Below are 14,883 nucleotides of genomic sequence, written 5' to 3'. Positions count from 1 at the left end.
CCAAGTGAAAGTCAAGAGAGGTAGACAGCAGATTTGTTAGGAGTGAGAACAGAAGGCAGGTATTTTATTCCATGCATGCCTTTAGCTACAAGGTCATCCCTTAAGGTTTCTGGCCAGCCAGCTCGATCTACCAGACATTTCATAACATTTTCCCTGCAGGCAGAACGATAGTGAACAATGATTTACAAAAGGGAGAGTCTGAGATTCAAAGTCTCTGCAGTCACTTTTTAAAAAGTTCCCCCTCCCTGAGGATTTATGATGCATTTCGGCTGTCTTTGCCCACTCACTCCCCTCCCACAGCTGCATGGCATCACTCCATGAGCTCTGGATTCATCCCATCAGCAAGACAGAGCATTAAATATCAAAGAAGTTTCCTGAAGCAAGGGGGGGGGGTTTAAAGAAAGGTTTGACAAAGTGTCTTATTTTATGCTGATATTAGATTGAAAAGCATCCTTTTGGCTAAAACAGTAAAAGTAGATAATATGCACAGCACCCGTCAGGAAATACAGCTATATCTCAACACATTTGATCCACTTAGAGGAAAAAACCCTTGGTATAGTTTATATTAATGAAATCCCTGCAGAGTTTGGATGCAATGTTTCTTTAGGAGTCTCAGCCCTTTTTGCTAAAGCATTTTGCTAGTAAGAACTTATTTACATTACGTTAGCGCCTGCAGCTCCCAACCAAGATCCAGGCCCCAGGGTGGTAGGCACTTTACAGACAGAGTGCTTGCCCTGAAGATCCTAGACAGATAAGAACAGCAGCAAGAGCAGAAACGGGGAGGTGGAGAGTCACATAGCAAGTCCAATAGCAGAGGCAGGATTAGAACCCAAATCTCACAACCCAACCTCCTAGACACCAGACCACCATGCGGCCCCAGACAGATGCCGAACGAACAGCCAAGCCAAAAGCTACCCAAGCAAGAAGCGATTTGAAAGATTGTTACATGTTCTTTTCCTCTGCAACAGGATGGAGTGTAGACTCCAACCTTTCCTCCCTGCTCTGGCTATTAAAAGGCCAAGCTGGGATCGTTAGTCTTTTTGCAAAGCTCCTAATGTGAAAAATGAAGCTCAAGAAAAATTAGCCAAATTACCACGCTAATCCTTCAGCGGAAATCATTGCTCCATTACACATCTGTAAAATGAGCCTATAAAAAGGGAAAGATGTGGCAAAAAAATAAGTAAATATATGAAGTGGTTACTCTTTTGCTGGGGAGACCTGCTGCAAGGTAAGGCAGAGAGGATGGGGCAATGGGAGGGAAAAAACACACTTGCAAAATGTAATTTGCGCTTCAAATGCTCTAAGTGTTAAACTACAGGGGGCAGCTGTTTAAATGCTGCCTTGTTCTGAGCCTCTTACCTGTCCGCTTTACAACAGTGAGCCAATGTCAGCAGGAACTTTTAAGCAGGTGTGTAGGACAGCTGTAAGAGATCCATGGAGGCAGCGCTGGCTTGTGGGTAGGGCAGTGGAGCAAGACTTCTGGGTTTTATGCCTGCCTCTTGCTAATCCAAGTCAGCACCAATCACTTTATCCTCTCTGACTCAGTTTACTCCTCAATGTAATTAGTGGGGTGTATAATTAATTAATTGGGTGAGACCCAGTGTAAATGTAACTGCAATTGAAAAGATTTATCCACCCTATTTGGACAGAACATTTGTGAAAAGCAAGCAGAAAACCGCCTCCAACGTCAATCATGCTATTTGTTGTGGGTTCTGGTGATTAAACCGTGGGGGGGGGGGGGGGGGGAAGAAGAGAGGAAGATTAAAATAAAATAAAATAAAATAAAAAAAGACACAGCACGTGCGGCCGGTTGTTAAATCCATGCTTATTTCTAATAAATTGGGACTGGCTCCAGCTGCTGACTTATGCAATTATGGCCCCGCTGTTGGCACAGATAACTCACTGCCCTGCTTCCAGGCACAATTTGCCCGTCAAATCAAACAGGCTGAGAGGCATAAGCAAATTTGATCTCTTTGTTAACAGTTTCTAAGGGGACCTATCAGAGCTTGACGGAGAAGCTGTACTGCAGAGCAAGACCCCAGTATCTTCTATGCCAAAGGTGCCTCCCAGCCACTGTCCAAGGCCCCGACCTTCGAACACAGGCCAGATGGAAGCACAGGCTCACAGCATTGCAGAAGAGTGGGTCTCCACTGCCCCCTTGTGGTCAGCAACAGAAAAGCGTTCAAGCAATTGATGGCTGTAAAGAGCACAATGCTTTTCAAACACACTGAGAGGCTGTCTGCTCCCATCTTGAAGGCTGAGAGCACAGTAGCCATCGTCAGCATTGATCATTCCGTAGTAAGCGATCAGCTCCTAGGCGCTGTGGTAATACAAATAATTCTAGAAATTCTTCCATCATTCCAGGGACCATTTTCCTTTCCCTAAAAGAGAAGGCACCAAAGAGCTGGATACTGGATCAAAAAAAATAATCAATTTAGAAGACTGTTCCCCATTTGGCCACCTTGGGTGATGGTTTCCATTGCTACCTCACATAAAGAGGCGGCAGCTGCTCTCGGGGAGGAGGATGTGGCTCCTGGGGGAGATATCTGCCCTTGCAAATGTTAAATACTATAGCACAAACCTGCACTCTGCTGACATACAAGCACAGTTCAAGTCACTTACACTTCACGGCTGTAGCCAATCAGGTCCTTTGTCACTTGAACATCTTAATCTCACCAACCGACAGTCAGATGCAACACAGGCCCAGTTAAAGACAGGCTGAAAATCTGCTCACTGAGATGCCAGAGGTCAGATAGATTCCTCCCGAGCAGGAGGGCTCTGTTTTGTCTGGGACTGAGTGCCACGGCGGAGGTGTTGTGCTAGGGTAACAAAGAGCCAGAGGATGAAATGGAGGTGTCACACTCACTGCTCTCATTTATTTAGTGAGGGAAAGGAGAGGGAAACTGAATGGTTGAGAAGAACAGTAACAGGAATTAAAGGCTTCCATATCTAGGCTGCTGCTTTGAATATCTAGCTCAGGTTACCAGTAATTGAAGGTTACCATCAGATGGCTCTTTGGTGGCTAATATGGAGTCATGCTAAGATAACTGCATCAGAGACAGACCCCTCAACTGGCACTCGGGGATTGGGCATGGAAAGCCAAGATGGGCTCATGCCAAGAGGCAAGCCTCTCCAGGCATAGCACGGGCCGTTGGCATGGTGACTGCTCAGTGGCTGGAGAGATGACCACAGGCTCCAGCACTAGAATCACATGAAATGAAAAATCGGAACACACACATAGGAGCTGGGGGAAGACTCACAGAAGAGTGGGAATTAGGAGGAAGCTTACAACCGCCCTCTGCCTCTCAAGCCCTGGATTAGCTGCAAAAGGCCCGTGCTATGCCAGTGAGACAAGTTTAAATGCAGAAAGTTATGGGGGGGCAGGGGGGGATGCGCCGGCGCAAGGGGAGGGAGGTGATGGTGGAAAGGAACTGAATTCAAGGTTATTTTTTTACAACACTTAAAAAGAAATTGTATGATCAAATCATTTCTGCCTAGATGCAAGATGGATCCACACCTCCATGAGCACATAAGAGGCAAGACAGATATACTTGGAAAGATTAGATTTTATTGATAAATGTCAGTTTCATTGTATACACACAAATTGACAAAAATATTTCCATTGATAATCAAAATTTACAGATGGCAGAGTAAGAAAAGTGCTACTTGAGAGTTTAATTTAAGGATATTTACTTTGTATATTTGGACACGTGATGTTGACGATTTGTGTTTTAACAGTTATACACAGCTTTAACTTTTTGATTCTCAGCACCTATCATAACCAAATAATTACCTGACCCCCTGCATAATTTTCTGCAACTGTGCAAATAAAATGAAAAAGAGAAGTCTAAAAAATGCTTTAAAAAACAAACAAACATACATACATCAGTGTCAGGTGCCAAAATTATCAAAAAGTGAAAAAAAATTTTCTGCCAAGCCTAATAGGACAGGTCACATACCCTGGTTCCAGGAGAACAGAGATTTTCTTGGGGTGGATACACATTATTTGATTACATATTAGGACATTCAGCAAAGCTGTTACATATAAAAGATATCCCAGAAGTCTAAGGGCTTGTCTACACGGGGACATTTACTAGTCTCCATCTGTATAATTATGCACTGTAGTTATACCATTATGGCTCCCCATGTGGAGGCGTACCTGGAATATTTTGCTAGTACATTTCCCCGTGTAGACAGGCCCTAAAACAAGTTAGTGGGTCCATCCAGCTCACGCTGCACTGAAGAAACAGACTGTCTTGTGAAACAGCATCTGGAACCCTTGAAAAAGCAAGAAAACCCACAGTAGGAGATGCTAAAGGCAGCACCATTTGCACTGCATAACAATTTGTGAAGTCCCCTCCTTCTTCCCCCAGCCATTGGCAGCTCTGTAACCCATTGTGCTAAAACAGTTGAAAGCAACCTAGACTTTTTGTCCTCTCCACACGGACGGCTGCTGGGAATGCTTAACCAGGGCATTAAGGGAAAGGAGCTTTTTCAACAGTGCCAATTGCCAGTGCTGAATGGCACTACAATTGTGAATGGCATCCACACAGCTCTTATCTAGCCAGGGCTCAATATAGAAGCAATGGGAGGAGGGTGCTAATTCTAGTATGCATGCTGCAATCTACATTTAACACAGTCAAGTGTCAATTTGTTGATTAAGACACTATCTACATAACAGAAGTGTCTGGTATGGAAGTTGAGGGGTGAAGGACAACAGCCCATTCCAAAACTGGAGGCTACCAAACAAGTAATGGAAGAGATGCTGACTCTGCACTGGAGAAGTAGATCACTTGACTAGAGTTAGCATCAATTAAGAAACTGCAAAAATATTGTGGAAATTGATTTACTTTATGGGTCAAGCTCCTCTGGCACCCCACTCCAGTAAGTGGCATTAAGGAAGGATGACTAGTAACAGATATCCATTGACATAACCTTCTACATTCCCAGCCAAAGGAACGTGTCCTTAACATCCCGCATTTGGGACCAACGTTTAGACTGTTTGAAAAACAAAAACCCAGGGATTCGAACAAATCTACTATGAATAGAAATACTGACATGAGATTAAAATAAAGGAAAAGTGCCTTTGGCTGTAAACATCTTCCTGCAGATTTTGTGGTGTTATTAATGTGAGAACCAGACCGTGAGACTACAAACAGCAAGCCTGCTCAGACAATTGGCTATGGAGGCTAATGTAACAGCCTAGACAGAGAAGGGATGTGCTAACGGAAACTAAAAAATGGGGCAAAGTATTAGAATTTCACTTTCTTCATCTTTAATTATCTGAGATTCAATTAGTGACACAGGTAAGAGCCATTTAATTTTTTTAAATCTCAGCAGTGCCTCTAACAGCATTAGTAGAAATACCGGAGCAGTCTCATGCTTTGCATTCTGTGGTGCCTTTCACCAGAAACTCTCATAGTACTCTGTGCACACTAACTACTCCAGCCTCACCTTGGCCTCAAGAGGCAGGCGAAGCGAAGAGGATACCCCACTATGCATCGAAGGGAGGTAAAACACATAATTACTCAAGCTGGAAGTTGGCCAGGACACCAGGGTTAACGCCCCTCCCTCTTGTGCCCGCCGTTAACATTATAGTGTTTATACTATAAGTAAATTCAAGATCCAGCTTCAAGGTTGAGACACAGGGCCAGACCCACAGCTAGGGTAGGTGAGAGCAATAATTCCACTTTCTTCAGTGGAGCTGCCCAGTTAGTTACACCAGGTCTGAACTCGGTTCAGTGTCTCAGTTCACAACACTTCCACAGACATGGAAAAGGGGACAAAATATTTCAGACTGGCAACGTAAGCTAAACTCTGTAGTGTGTTCGGCACCATGGGTGGCCACTCCGGTGAAGAGTTAAGAAGCTCTGAACTTGCAGGGGCAGGAAGGCAGGGTACAGTCAAAGTCCATGTCATCTTAAACCTCATTAAAGACGTGCAGAACTTCTGCTTTCAAAGATGACAGCGAATGAAGACATATTCCAGGAGCCCCAATACTGGTCTCCCAGCATTCAAATCCACAGGCACTGAGATCTTGTCTGGCTGCTTCCACCATCAATGGGTCTGTGTCTGCCAGGAAGGAGGTTACACCAGCCAGTTAAGTTCAGCTTGGTCACCAGTGGGAGATGGAAATGCCTTGCTGCATGTTTAATATGGACTAAATGGTATCGCCACGAAAAGGAATCGAACGTCCTAAGTTTGGGGTGGGGGCATATAGGGGTACATTTTATCTGTTCCTTCTTACATTAATGAGCAGCCAGTTTACCATTAGGTTTGACTTAAGTTTTCATTGGTAGGAGACATTAATGGGCACTTTAGAATCCAGTAGTTGCTAGTATGCCAAGTGTCTCAGGGTCCCACTATGATGGAGGGGTATTCTAAAGGTGCGGAGATGTGTCATTTTCAGTCTATACATACATCCTTTTTGCCCTTTAAATAGGACATTCCCATTTAAAATTAGTAAGTAAACCAGTGCAAGTGTCCCTGCCTAGATATTCTACCACAGTGGTTTTCCACCGTCTTTCATCTGCGGACCCCAAAACATTTTGAATGGAGATGTGGACCCCTTTGGAAGTCTTAGAGTCTGTGGACCCCCCAGGGTCCGGACCACAGGTTGAAAACCACTATTCTACCATGTTCATGACCATGATAGATTTTACACAGTTATTACTATACATCACACTCAGATCTTTCTGCTCCAAAAGAAGAACCCCACCAAGTGAGCTAAAGGAAAATCTTAGAAGTACAGGGTCTATGTAACAGTTGGGCAGTTTTCATTCCAGCCAGTAGAGGGCAGAAGTACACACACGGTTCATGGACAATCTCCAGTACATTGCACCGCTAGTCTATCCCTCACCTAACACACACAGGTGAAAGAGCCCAACAAACCTATTTCCCATACAGTTAAGATGCAGTGACACGTTTTTAGGGTATGACACCCAAGGGCACTTCAGCAGCACACAGACACTGAACATAGATAGTAAAGGCCCCGCTCTGCCAGCCATCTACTCAGAGCTCCCACCAGTCTCAGTAAAGTGAAAATGACTCAACCAGTTCCACAAGCTCGGCTGGAGAAATGTAAAACAGTTCTATGAATAGCAAAGAACAAAATTAGGTTTTAATTTTTTTTTAAATCGGTTTAAAAAAAATGTAGGTGCTGACGAGGCTGTTTTGTTACGACAGTGCCCCTTTAGGTCTCTATGGCAACATAAAAGGAAGAGATTTAAATGATTAGTAGTAAATTAAGGATTCCTGACCTGGTCTTAACAAAGTGATTGCGCAGCCACCTCCTCCAGCGCCAGTCAGCTTACTGTGCAGCCCATGCGTGGCGGTCACTCGGCACACGCTGTCCAGTGAGGGATGGCCAACTCCAATCACATTTAAGTGATGCTGGTTTATATCGAAGAGCTCCTTAAAACAAAGCAAAGACAACAAAACCACATGGATCGAAGGTCCGGCCCTAGCAGGGGTGCAGCGCCCAGGGCAGAAGTGACGAATCAGACACTTCCAGGATCGGCCACACCGGGGCTGGGTGGGTAAGGGAGACTGTCTCCCCCCAAACAGCCAGGCGTGGCCCTACGCACACTCCACTCCCCCCGGACCCCACTTTGGCAGCACCGCTGGTCTCCAGGGGGCTGGGGCCACGCAGCCCGCCTTCCTGGGGCGGGAGATGCTGCAGCAGTGCCACTGCGCGCTCTCCCTCCCAGCGCGCTCTCCCTTGGGTGGAAGGGGCGGGGCTGGGGGTTAGCCTCCCCCAGCCAGCAGTTCACACACTGCCCACGTGGTGCCGGCCAATCGCGCCAGCCCACAGGGCCCCCCCAAAGCATGTGGCCCAGAGCAGTCACCCTGATTTGCTGTCCCCTAAGGACAGCTCTGGATCTCAATCCTCCAGAACATGTCTCTGTTCCAGTGAGAGAGGTTGCTATTCCAAGGCGCCTGCAAGCAGAGCTGTACTGTGTACAGCGACCTGTTAGGAAGTCACTGACAGACTGACACATCTTACTGAGACACAGCATAAGGCTGAACAATGAGACCGAGCCCACCAGCAGCCTCAGGCTTCTCGTCTAGCCCTGCTCCCTCTTCCTTCCCTCACTGACTACTGCGCGGGCACAGATCAGTTCATTTTATAACGTCTTAAAAAAAAAAAAAAAGAGAGAGGCGCCAAAGGAAGCAGAGGGCACAGAGAGCTGCCATCACTGCAGTCACGGTGAACTTCAGCCCTCAATACTCTTGGCCTGCTTCCTCTCACTCCTGCTATGCATGCACCGAACAGGACGCTGTACAAATCCTTCTCTAGCTGTGGGAAAGGAATCGTGCTGGGATCTCTCCCATTCCTGGCCGATTCTGCAATCCATCCAGCTCCAGTGACATAAAGTGGCACTGCCAAGGCAGTGATAAACATCAAAATCTCACTTGTTTGTATCATACAGCACTTCTCCCCCCACTGCAGAGCAGAGATCCAGGACCCAGACCAAGGGGCTTCCCCCAGCATGAGGCAGTTACTCTAGGTATTTGTTGGCCAATCCAAGTAACGCTCTTTCACGTTTCCTGCAGTCCTCCATTCTGGGACCATCTGTGGCTATGGAAGTACAAAGCAAGCCTTTTTCCAAAGCAGAGAGGATTTCTACAGCATTCACAAGCCCAGCTAATGCAAGCAGCCAGAACCCTGAGGCTACTCTCTCACGCAGGTCTCCAGCGGGCCAGGATATTGCAATAACTACAGGACTACTCACGTCCAAATCCTGCTGTTACTACAGTTAGTTGCTTGTGGCAGGGAGGCATGAATGGCCCAGGAGATTGGTAACAGGATACAGGCCCTTTCACCTCTATTGTGCAGTTCAAATACAGCCCCTGGCAATCTGGGTCCAAAGTTATCACAATCCAACAACTGTTCAGTGTCCTTTAATATATGAGTTGGAGAAACTAAGTCCACTTCCAGAGCACAGGTATCCAATACCACAAAACCAAGCATGAATGGCAGCTTCAGAGAGGCCAAGGACTGAATAGGCCATGGTGACTGAACGACTCAATTTCCCCCAGAGATGAGCAGTCCCAGAGATGAGCTGGACACACTGGCTGGAGCACGTTGATGGGGGAAGCCTGCACTGCCCATAGTGCGCCTGCCTTACAGACACGGAACGTTACAGCACAGGGCTGACCTGGCAGCTAGCACAGAACTAACTAAACACGCGCACATTGACATTTAAAAATTACAAGAATAAAGTGAGGGGGTTTTTTTGTTTAAGAAAATGGAAGCTAAGAATTAAAGGAGTTAACTGGAAAGGAGCAGCTGGCTGAAATGCTGCCGTAGACAAGGCACAGACCATTACCAGCAGAGCACTGAAAAACAGGCTAATGAGACAAGAGCGGATGAGAGAGGAAATTTCTTAAAGCAGCACTAGAAGCCCACACATAGGATGTTAAGTGTACATGAATGGGCACAAGTTATAATTAGCAGGTCAGGTCGGTGGGCAGCGACTGAGCAGCCTGAGCCAGAACAACAGTCCCAGCCCCAATTAAGCTCAACCCACCCATCACCTCCCCTTGCTAGTTCTAGCCAGTCACACTAGCCATTCTGGCTCTGAACTGGATCCATCTGCCACCTGAGACCACCACAGAAAGAATGATTTGTATTACGACCGTACGCAGAAGCCCCCACCAAGATCGGGCCCCACTGTACTAGATGCTGTACAAACACACATTCTGGAAGAGACGGACCTTGCCCGGAAGACCTACAGTCTAAACAGGCAGACAAATGAGCGTGGGAGAGAGGAATGATCATCATTTCCATGTTACAGATGGGGAACTAAGGAACAGAGAGGTTAAGTGACCTGCCCATGGTCACATGGTAGGTCTGTGGCAGAGTCAGGAACTGAACCCAGAATTCCCTTAACCACAAGATTGTCCTTCCTTTCAAATATATCAGAATGGGGCGTGTTGGAAGTAAGAGTTTGCTAGCCACAAAATCCTGAAGCCTTAAGGTTTTACACAGAACAGGGCCATGATTCAGTGACATAATGTAGCAGAGAGGAGCAGCTGGCAGCCACAGGTGATGTTAACTAGGGACCAGCTGAAAAGCCAGCAGGCCAAGTATACTATGTTCTTTGAGAGATTTGCTCTCTTCCATACCCAGGGCCAGTCTCTTCACACAGTGCCATGACGAGCCTCTGCCGTGCCTCCACCTGACTTTTGATAAGCACAGGCTGCAGTTAGTGGCTCACCTTCGGATGATGCTTTGACTACACAGAGCTAGGAGCTACAGGACAGCATGGAAGGTGTCAATCACCATGGCTCCCTATCCAGCCCTGCATAGGTCTCCTGTAAACACTATGTGGGTATTGGATGATGCAAAAATATTCCCCCGCCCCACACACACACCAATTTGCAACGTACTTTAGATAAATGAGGGAAGATGGATTAGCCAGCAGTGTTTAGCATGTATGCGCTGCAAGCTCCCTACACTGGATTGGACAGACGTCCATCCAGGGGCCTCTATGTGCCTGAGTGCAGGGCACAATGCTGTCTATGATGATCCAAGACACCTGTCATATTCCAATCCAAAATCTGCTAGGAGTCAGATGACAGCTTATGACACAGTAGACTAGTTCAACGGCTTAAGTACAAAGATGTCCAGAACTGCACATTTCAGCTACAGCAACAGTCAAAAAAAATATAGATATGTATACATCAACCATGCCTCTGTGGGCTCTTCAGACACAAGACAAACAGAAACCAACTTACTGCAGCATTCCTCCTCCTCGTAATTTAAACAGGACCTGTCTTTTATCTGGGGATATCAAAGCACTCTTCAAGCTAAACCTCACAACCCTCCTTTCATTTGACTGCTGGACGGATGAAAGACCGAGGTGAAGTGAATTGTCTCAGGTCACACTGCAAGTCAGTACCAAACCCGGGAACAGACCCCAGACTTCAGACTCAGTCTCCTGGTCTAACCATTAGGTAGCACTCCACTACGTTACACAGAACACAACTTTCATACAAAATCATTCTACCATCTTGGTGCAGTGGTAAAAGCAAAATCCTAATTTTGATACAGGCCCTTGGGAACTGGACTGAGACCTATCAAACTCATCTCACATAGGACACGCACTAAAGCCATTTGCAGGTTTGACAGCACACAGCTCTCTCAGAAGATCTCTCTTTCCTAAGGAATGTACTCTATGAGACTATACAGCACTATAAGTGGCTCTGAATGGAGAGTGGTAGCGTAGCACAGGAGAGCCTCAGCATGAAAATGTGAGGGAGAAAATGCCAACCGTTATGCTCTGAATAAGCACTGTGCTGCATGACAACAGCGTGGCACAACTTTGCATTGAGATAGCCATCTCTCTCCTTGGACCTCACAGCGTTTACAGCCACTAATAATGGAAGTCTCAAAGCACCTCTGCAGGAAAGGAAACCTTAGCCCCATTTTATGGGCTGGAGAACTGACATTGAGATGGAAAACTTAAGTGACCTGCTCAAATTCAAACAGGATTCGTGCGGCAGAGAATCCAGGAGTCCTGAGTGTTAGCACAAGCCTTCCACTCGTTCTCCATGGCCCTCAGTGCTCTTTCTGACCCAGACTTTGAGCCTGTCACAACTGTCACTGCCTTTGTTGTTCCTCAGCCATCTGCCAGGCTCACTTCCTGACACCATCTCTGTCTGGCCTTGCGATATCCCCATATCTTTCTCTTTCCCAGACATGACGGGTACATGCACTCATCTCCACCTGTTCACCACTGTTCCATCCACGGCAGCAAGGCCCTACTGCAAAGGGAGACAGATTGCTCATTGTTCCACCGGATGCTCCAGCCTTCACAACCGGATACAGCAAGAAACAAATGAGGGGCGATGGAAACAAAAGCTATGCTTTCAAACCTCTCCTGGTGAAAACTGATTGTGAACTGACCTTGGGTAGAGCATCTGCATTCCCACCAGTAAAGGTGACTCCTTATTGCAACTGAGGAGGAAAGGTTGTGTGTGGGTGGGAAGAGAAAAACAGGACACCTCGCTATCTATCAACACCTCCAGGAATGGAAGCAGCAGCAGCCAGCTGTTCTTGCAATAAAGCAGGTCACTGCAATTTATGTCCCTTGTTGCTTGAATTCTGTCCCATCAACACCTCTATTTCTGAGCACCCTAAGCATTCAGCATTTAGCACATGGGACTCCCTGCTCCCATACCAGATGTGGGTTCATCCACCTGGCCATAATAAAACATGTCCCAACAGATGCAGTTGGTGAATTAAGTTTTCCCATCACTAACTAATAATTACTTCATTATAATCAGAACACTGAGGACACTACCCCGTACATTTGCATGGAGGGGAAAAAAAAAAGTCTAAATTTGAAAGTCGTTTCCACAACAGCCTCCCCGTGCTATGAATGGAGCCAAAATGAACACAGATCTTATTCACTTCATGCATCAATGCCAAAACAGTTCTGGGCACAATTATTGCTATCTGCTCTCCTGAGCCTGGAGACAGGACGAGCACAAAGCGGGGGCTGGTTTCTAAATAGTCTATCAGAAACGGCCGCTGCTGAGTTTTGTGCTTCCGTATTGGCTTTGGCAGTAATGAGAATGATAGTTTTATAAAGAGCTACTGGCCATCAAATCACAAACTATTCTAAGGAAGGGGACATTTTGATTCTGAACTAACTCGGTGTCCCTTCAACTAAGGGAAATGAAATGTATGGCTCTGAAAGAATAAAAGCAAACAAGTTTTATATACAGGAGGTAGCAACAGTACCTTAACTACTTCAGACATAGGGAGTGTATTAATGATAGCAGATATAAGTTGTGGTTCACTCTGAACTGAACATTTCCTGCTATCGAAATCTCTCCCAACCTTAATGATCTTTAAATGATGTTTTGATGTGCGACTATAACAGTGTCTAAAAATACAGGCGAAAGAGTCCCTTACCTCTAGCACAGGGTAATAATCCTGTGATGGACTCACAGCCATTGCTTCTAGAACACTTTCACACTCGTGAGAAATTGCATCTATTGAGGCAAGCACTGGGTTCATTATAGCAGGAAACTGTGACAAGAAGAAAAATGAGAGACATGAAGACAGCTCTGTGGTGTTCCGTGGCTTCACTGCTATTGTGCTGGAGGTGGGCCAAGCCCTCTGAGGCTGGACAATTCATGTGCAATAAGGGATCTAAAGCAGAAGCTGGTCACATTTGGGGCATCAGAGGAAAAGAAGAGAGAAACAGGGTTAAGTTGGGTATTTCAGGGTTGCAAACTCTTGTGATTTTGTTGAGAGACTAATGATGTTTGGCATTTTTCTTAAAGCCCCAAGCTCCTAGAGTTAGGGATTTTTTTTTATTTATTTTTTTTAAAAATGAAAAACAGGTATTTTCACCAAAAAAGTTTCTAGCCCTCTGGTTGCAGAGACAAGCCTGGAAACAAAACTCGAAAGGTTCTAAAATTCCGAAGGCAAATTATAAAAGAAAAAATAGTCTTTTAAAACTCATGAGTTTTAATGAGACTCTTGATTCTTTCGAGCCAGACATGGTTTTTGAATGCTTGGGGTTCACCAAGCTGCTTGTCACTGCAACAGGAAGGGTCATGGCCAGGTCCTCATTTTAGTTAAAAAAGGGAAGTCCTAGCACAGAGTTTGGATTAATAGCTGCTCATCATGGGGAATGATGAGAAATAAATCCTTTATATCAGAATTGCATAGCAGCCGAGACTCCACGCCACTGAGCATAGAAAGCCAGATAATAGGGACAACTTCTGGAGGAGTCCTGTTAAGCTGACTTGGCTGGAGTGACATAGAAACTCTACAGTCAGTGTCATATCCAACGCATCACCTTAGTGAGTATTTTGACCTACTCTTTTTTTTGGGGGTGGGGGGTGGGGAGCCCTTTCTCTTCCCCCTGCTCATGCCGCAGTAATGCCAGGAGCAACATAGTAATATCACTTAACAGCTTCCAAGAAATCCATGCAAATGCATACCCTGCTACCCCCCCATGGAAGGGATCCTGGGATTACTCGTAAGTGCAGGTCAACTCTCCCCACCCCCTAACAATCAATGTACTGCCGTGCTACCATTGGGTTGGCTCAATTAATAGATGTGCTTCCATGTCACGGTCATGAACCAAAAAGATGCTGCACCTTAAGGATCTTGTCTTTGACACCTGCCACAAGGATCTTGGTGCTCCGAGAGACTTTTGTGTTGGTCAATAAGATCATTAGAGTTGGCACTCTGAAAACAGAATAAACATTCTGAAATTCATTTTCCTCTTGATAACTGGGTAATGTCCAAGGTTTATTCCACATCCATCAAAAAATTTACTCCCCCGTTCAGGTCATGGTCAAACAACCTTAATGCATGTAAAATCTACAAGTACAGGCAGGACCCAATGTATTCCACTATTCCAGAGCCACAATCTTTGCTACATAATTAGGCTCTAGAATCTCCACCTTTTTAAAGTGCCTACCTCTTGGGATCATGAAAATAAACTTGAAAATGTGAGGCTAATGTAAACTGATGCAGTGACATCTTCCTGTGTTTTGAGAGTTTTGAGAGCTGTGAACTGCCATTTTGATTTGTCTGCTCTGAAGTCTAATGGTGTCCGTTTTATTGTGAACATGGTTAACTATTTCACTGCTGATCATTTTAGCACAAACAAAGTTAATTTGCTTCTCACCATTTGTCCCTTCGCGCCCAAAAAATACAAAGGCTACTGTATGGATTTAAATATTTAAAAATGTATAATCAATAAAACCCTCCATTTTAAAAAATGTATCTGAAGGTGGTGCCAGGTTTTTACCACAGCACTCTAGACTCCTCTTGTTTAGGTCCATCTCACCTACAGACTGCTCTAACCTAGTCTGGAATGAAGACGAGCAGAGAATCAAGGAGCCAAA

At 45.6% G+C, this 14,883-nt stretch overlaps 1 protein-coding gene across 2 annotated transcripts in view; it reads right to left on the bottom strand.

Annotated features, from left to right (window-relative positions):
* MVK (mevalonate kinase) overlaps positions 1-14,883 on the bottom strand; it is a 49,741-nt gene that overhangs the window by 25,704 nt on the left and 9,154 nt on the right. The window contains exons 7-10 of one of the 2 annotated variants that reach the window (XM_074973140.1): positions 14,128-14,218; positions 12,929-13,045; positions 7,260-7,413; positions 3,581-6,072 (exon numbers count right to left, since the gene is read on the bottom strand). In XM_074973140.1, the coding sequence (XP_074829241.1) occupies positions 5,921-6,072; positions 7,260-7,413; positions 12,929-13,045; positions 14,128-14,218 (514 nt within the window). In that variant the 3' untranslated portion in view covers positions 3,581-5,920. Of the gene's footprint in view, positions 1-3,580; positions 6,073-7,259; positions 7,414-12,928; positions 13,046-14,127; positions 14,219-14,883 lie in introns of those variants that run through there. The other variant, XM_074973141.1, reaches the window with a different exon arrangement.

Source organism: Natator depressus, chromosome 15, assembly GCF_965152275.1.
Source record: "Natator depressus isolate rNatDep1 chromosome 15, rNatDep2.hap1, whole genome shotgun sequence".
Taxonomy (NCBI): domain Eukaryota; kingdom Metazoa; phylum Chordata; order Testudines; family Cheloniidae; genus Natator; species Natator depressus.
The sequence above is the reverse complement of the archived record's forward strand: the minus strand, read 5'-3'. Positions and strand labels throughout refer to the sequence as shown.